This window comes from Stegostoma tigrinum, chromosome 4 (assembly GCF_030684315.1).
Source record: "Stegostoma tigrinum isolate sSteTig4 chromosome 4, sSteTig4.hap1, whole genome shotgun sequence".
Lineage (NCBI taxonomy): Eukaryota > Metazoa > Chordata > Chondrichthyes > Orectolobiformes > Stegostomatidae > Stegostoma > Stegostoma tigrinum.
Window position 1 is genome coordinate 10,173,619 of NC_081357.1, and position 6,000 is coordinate 10,179,618.

At 48.4% G+C, this 6,000-nt stretch overlaps 1 protein-coding gene across 1 annotated transcript in view; it reads left to right on the forward strand.

Moving 5' to 3' along the window:
• Nucleotides 1-4,952, forward strand: part of LOC125452192 (inositol-trisphosphate 3-kinase B-like) — a 117,291-nt gene extending 112,339 nt beyond the window's left edge. Inside the window, exons 5-7 of the mRNA XM_048530302.2 lie at nt 2,405-2,506; nt 2,870-2,941; nt 4,740-4,952. Coding sequence (XP_048386259.2) covers nt 2,405-2,506; nt 2,870-2,941; nt 4,740-4,949 — 384 coding nt within the window. The 3' untranslated portion in view covers nt 4,950-4,952. The remainder of the gene's footprint in view (nt 1-2,404; nt 2,507-2,869; nt 2,942-4,739) is intronic.
• The last annotated feature ends 1,048 nt before the right edge of the window (nt 4,953-6,000 follow it).

Genomic DNA, 6,000 nt, shown 5'->3' on the forward strand with positions numbered 1-6,000 from the left:
GAGAGTCGGGATTTCCAACTACAACAACACGCATTCATCTAGCGCCTTTAGTATACATTGTTTTTCCATGCATATTTATGGCTCTTGATGATCACCAATGAAATGTAATCGCTGCAGGAAACCTGGCGCCCAATTTGCACACAGCAAGATTCCGCAGACAACAACGCTGTTATCTGTGATGATTGAGGGATGAATATGGTCCAGGGCACCAGGGGTAAATCGCCCTGCCTTTAGTATACATTGTTTTTCCATGCATATTTATGGCTCTTGATGATCACCAATGAAATGTAATCGCTGCAGGAAACCTGGCGCCCAATTTGCACACAGCAAGATTCCGCAGACAACAACGCTGTTATCTGTGATGATTGAGGGACGAATATGGTCCAGGGCACCAGGGGTAAATCGTGGGACCTTGCATTTGCCCGAGGAGGGGCACTGGGCCTGGGGACCCACATCTCATCCAGCAGCATGTCCAGTGCAATGCTCCCCCTCAGTGCTGCAGCGGGTTGAGGGGGGGTGTTTTGCAAATGTCAGCTCAGAGTAAGAGTACTCAGAGCAAAGCCACAGAACAGGCATCTTCTGAAGTATAGCCAGTGTTCAACATTGAGCTGCACAGCAGACATACAACAGTCATACAACACAGAAAGAGACCCGTCGGTCCACCTTGTCTATCCCGCACAAGTCTCCCGAAATAAACTAGTTCCACTTTCCTGCATATCCCTCTAAATCTTTCCTCTCCATGTACCTGTCCAAATGCCTTTTCAATGTTATACCTGTATCTATCACTTCTCTTGCAGTTCATTCCACATACCTCTGAGTGAAAAAGGTTGCCCCTCAAGTCTGTTTTAAATCTTTCTCCTCTCATGATTCAACTCTAAGCTACACAAGAAGGTATTTGGACAGGTGACCAAAACCAGGGTTTAAAAGGAGGAAAATGAGGCACAGAAGTAGAAAGTTTGAGGGAGGGAACTCCTGAGATTGGAGTCTGCGCTACTGAAGGTATGCCTGCCTGTGGTGCAGTGATTAAAATCAAGGGGTATGGCCAGATTTATGGAAACACAAATATCTCAAAACAGAATACAGAAACAGGAGAGAGTACATTGTAGGTTTATGTGTGAGTGAGCCTGAAGCGTAGAAATGTGTGTTAGTGCACACGAGTATGTGTAAGAGGATGTTCTGATGTAGGTAAGGGTGTGCTGTAAATGCTCGTGAGTAGGAGTGTGAAAATATTCGTAGATGTGTATTAGTTTGTGTGGGGGTCAGCATGTATGAGTGAATATAAGAGTGTGTGTTGGTGTATGTGCGTGCGTAAGAATAAGTTCTGGTGTAACTGAGTGTGTGTTGGTGTATATGGGTGTGTCTGACTGTACAGGAGTATACATCGGTGTATATAGATGTGCAAGGGAATGTGTATGAGTGTGTTGGTTTATAAAAGTGTTGGTGTGTATTAGTGTGTGTGAGTGTGTGTTGATGTGAATTTGTGTGTTTATGTCTGAGTTTGTGTTTGTCTATATAGGTGTGTATATTGGGTCGGCATGTATTTGTGTGTGTGTGTGTTAGTGTGTGTCTGTGTGTTTATGTACAGCATGTTTAATCATTTAATCTGCCCTTCCTGCAGTACACAGTGTAATAATTTCTCACTCTCTTAGTGCCTTAGTGTTACATCATGCTGCTCTTGACTGTCCTGTTGCTAGGCAGAATAAAGACCACATTCCACCAACTGGAACTCAATATAACATGTCTAATGTACAATGCGTTTCCACGGATGGCCTGTACTTTTTTGTTGTATTTATTCAACACACGAACAGAAGGAATATGTTCAAACTTCACATCTTGTTTTGAAAAGCCGAGAGCTTGAGGTAGCGTTATAGCTGTTTTCTCCCTGGTAACACTTCAGTTGCTTAGAGTTGGCTGAAGCACCAGTCGCCGCACATGGTTTCCTGTGATATAAATTGTTGCGATCATTTGAAATTTGGCATTCTTGACTGTGTCCTGATGAGTACGAGATTCAAAGACGTGCAGTGAGGAGCGGGTTGTTGGATCCGAAACCGTTAACTCCGATTTCCCTCCACTGATGCTGCTGGACCTGCTGAGCTTTTCCGGCAACTTCTGTTTTTGGATCACTGACACGTGTCTGTTTTTTAGTAACTGTATTTCTGTGTTGGGTAAGAACAGGGACCTTAACTCCAAATTCCCAGCTGTGGCTGGTTTTGTAGCACATGTTCCGTCGTGAGCCCAGGTAATAAGGGGTTTGTGAAAGCGTCCCTTTGTCTACTGGGCGTTTAGCGGCAGCCCCATTGAATTCAGGGCTCACAGAAGAGGGCCCGCAGCTGGGCCTGAGGCTGTATGCCCCAGAGGTGAAAGGTCAGCATGAATCATATGCTTCTGTTTATTGTTCATTCAGAATGAAGATGGGACCGTGAACCGTGACTTTAAGAGGACCAAAACTGAAGAGCAGGTTGTGGTAGCTTTCCAAGAGTTCACTAAGGGGAACAGGGTTGTTTTGGTAAGTTCCGTCTTTTGTCCTTTTTTGTTGGCCACCCTTCAGGGTTTTGCCTCCGATGGGGGCAAGGAACTGAGCTCAAAGGTAGGAGACCACGGGCCGCAGCCTCCTCAATTAGCCGGCAAATGCTGGGAAAGTGGGAGTTGGGAGCTACACTTGTGTGAGGCATGAGTTGGGAGAGATAGAGGATGGGGAGGGCAGGGGGTTGCCTGGGAATGCAGATGGCTGGCAGTGTGGGGTTTAGTGGGGAAAGCAGTGGGCGGGCGGGGGCACTGGAGATGCCCAAGGATCGGGAGACGAGCTCTGCAGGGAGTGGGGTCAGGGCCAGTGAGGTTTGTTCACTCCAACGTTCTCTTCGTGTTCCAGAAAAAGTACCTTGATCGCTTGAAGCAGATTAAGGAAACAGCGGAGGTCTCACCTTTCTTCAGGACTCATGAGGTGAGTGGCAGTTCGTACACAGAGAAGGGTTACAGAGGCCACTTGGCCCATCGTGTCTGCCAGTAAGCCAATCACCAAGTGCCGCTCCCCAGCCTCGTCCCCACAAACCAGCTCCCTTTTGAGTGTTTCAATTGACCCTGCCTTCACCACACTCTAAGACATTGCATTCCTTAACCACTTGTGCGAAAACACTTTCTCCTCAGGTCCCCATTGCTTATTTTACATTCTTCCATCACTGGGAGCAGTTTCTCCTGATCTACTCTGTCCAGACACCCCGTGCTTTTGAACAAATCTCTTCTCTCCCCTCTTTTCCCCGAGAAAAACAGGCCCAACTTCTCCAAACAGTCCGTGTGACTGACCTTCCTGATCCCCTCAATTTGGACCTCGTGAGCCTTTCGTGCTCTTTCTGTCGTTCAAATCCTGAATCCTTCCCGCTCCCTCCCAAGTCAAGGATCTTTTCCCGAATTCTGGATCTTTCTTGCTCTCTCCAGTGTCTGTCGGGAGTGTGGGACTGGGGCCGATGTGTCTCGCTCGGTTGTGTGAGGGGGAGAGGTTTGAGAATATTCTGGCTCTAACCTGAGCTCTGCTGGTAGTTCATAAAGTCTCTGGAATAGTTGAGTAGCGTTGGAGATTAATGACAGGATGGACAGACAGCACTGCTCAGGTAGTGAGAAGCGCTCATTTTAAACTGCTGATGTTTATTTGTTTGCAGTGGAAATCCTTTGTCTCTGTTTATCTGTTTCTTTGGCAAAGTCCACAATGTTACGACTTTCCCATATTCTCTCTCTCTCTTTCTCACACGGTTTCCTGAGAGATTTTGGGATGTAATGACCCTGCGTCATGCCCATCGCTGGGGGATTCGGAGTTTGCTCATATTCCCGATGGATTAGATCTAGGCAGGCAAGAGTTCTGCCCTCAATTAAACCTAAAAAAAACCCTGGGTCACTTTGGTTCCCCAGAGCGGACTGATTTGAATAGATCCTTGATCAGATTCGTGGTTAGCTCTTTACCGTCTGATTTGGGAGCTCCTGGGACCAAGAGCCATGCCTGGAACTGAGCTCAAAAACAAAAAGCCCAGCGGCCTGAGACGTCAAGGTCATGTCGCAAGAAAGAGAGAGAGGGGGCAGCTCTGTTGAGGGGTGTGGATAGGACATCGCACTGAGCTCCCAGCGACCTGCCTGCTAAATAAATCCAGCAACACGACTCGAGAGAAGAACGGGAAAGTCGTCGAAGTGTCCCGGCCAATATTTTCCCCTCAAACCTTAGGGCTAGTGCAAGTGACTGCGCTGCTACCTTTGGGATCTTGCTGTGCACCATTTGACCACTGGGACTTGTCACAGTACACCCTAACCAATGTTCACATGTGAGGAGGGATAGCCTAGCGGTGCCATCGCTAGGCTATTCATTCCAAAAACTAAGCTAACGTTCCGGGGACCCGGGTTTGAATCCCACCACGGCTGATGGTGGAGTTTGAATTACAGAAAAAAATTTGGAATTAAGGATCTAATGATGTCAATTGTCAGGAAAAAAACCCATTGGGCTCCCTCATGTCCTTCAGGGAAGGAAATCTGCCATCTTTATCTGATTGGCATATTTGCAGTTTTAGGCCTACATAACTCCCTGTTAGGGAGAGCGTCATGATGCTGGCTTAGCCAGTGATGTCCGCATCCTATTAAAAAAAAATTAGCTGTGAAGTGATTTGGGACGTTGGCTTGTTCTGTTGTTGTGTTTTGAGTGAGCCCTCCTGTATTAAAGGCCTCTCTCTCTCTCTCTCTCTCTCTCCACTCCCGTGTCCCAGGTGATTGGCAGCTCTTTGCTGTTTGTGCACGACAGGCGGGAACAGGCCAAGGTTTGGATGATCGACTTTGGGAAAACGATGCCCCTTCCTGAGGGCCAGATCCTGACTCACAGGACGGCGTGGGTAGAAGGCAACCGGGAGGACGGCTATCTGTGGGGCCTCGATCACCTCATCGCCATCATGGAGAATACGTTACAGAAGCAGAACTGAGACCGAGCTGGAACGTTCTCCCAGGGAATTGGACTGGTCTTTGTTTGTCAGAGCACGCTGCACTACAGAATGTTCTAGAATGGGCCCTCCCGCCTGCTTCTCCACTACTCTGGGGGCAGTCTGAGCCATGGCATTATGTGGCCAAGATCTTCAGGATTAATGAATTCCCTCTCCTGCCTTGTGCTCCTTCCCATCTATACCTTACTTCACTTCCTTTCCCCTTCCCGCATCCAGTTCTGTTCCCTAAGCAATTACCCCTAACATGATCAGTCCTGAGGCGGAAAACAGTGAGACAGTGAGGGGGAGAGAGAAGAGAGAGAGAGAGAGAGAGAAGGATAAGTCAGCTCAAAACTTCCCAGCCCCTCAGCGCCACCAACATGCTGTAACCCAAGCCCCAGGTGCAAATGTGAATCAAAATGACAGACGCATTTTACAACAAACAGACAGGCTATTTAGCTCTATCAGTTCTGTGATGGCAGGAGCATGCAGTGAGCCTTTGTTGGGTAGGAGGTACAAACTCATCAATGGTTGTATCCTTGTGCACACAGAATTCAGGATTTAAAATGGCCACCTATAGGTGTCCTGCTGTTTCTGTACACTGTGTTTGCTGGACACACAAGCTCGGCCCAATTCCCACTGACCAGTCTGGCTCTTTCGGACCCAGTTCTCTCTGGCTGAGTCTTAATTCTCACAGACCAGGCCAAGTTGTCACAGGCCAGGCCTGGTTCTCTTAGACCTGAACGAGCTTTCATAGACCGAGCCCAGTTCAGGCCTAGTTCCTACAGACCGGGCCTAGTTCCTACAGACCGGGCCTAGTGCCTACAGACCGGGCCTAGTGCCTACAGACCGGGCCGAGTTCTCACAGACTGGGCCAAGTTCTCACAGACTGAGCCCAGTTCAGGCCTAGTTCCCGCAGACTGGGCCTACTTCCCACAGGCTTGGCCTAGTTCTCACGGGCTGGACAAAATTCTCATAGACCGGGCCTAGTTCTTACAGGCCAGGCCTAGTTCACTCAGACCTGACCTAGTTTTCACAGGCCAGGCCCAGTTCA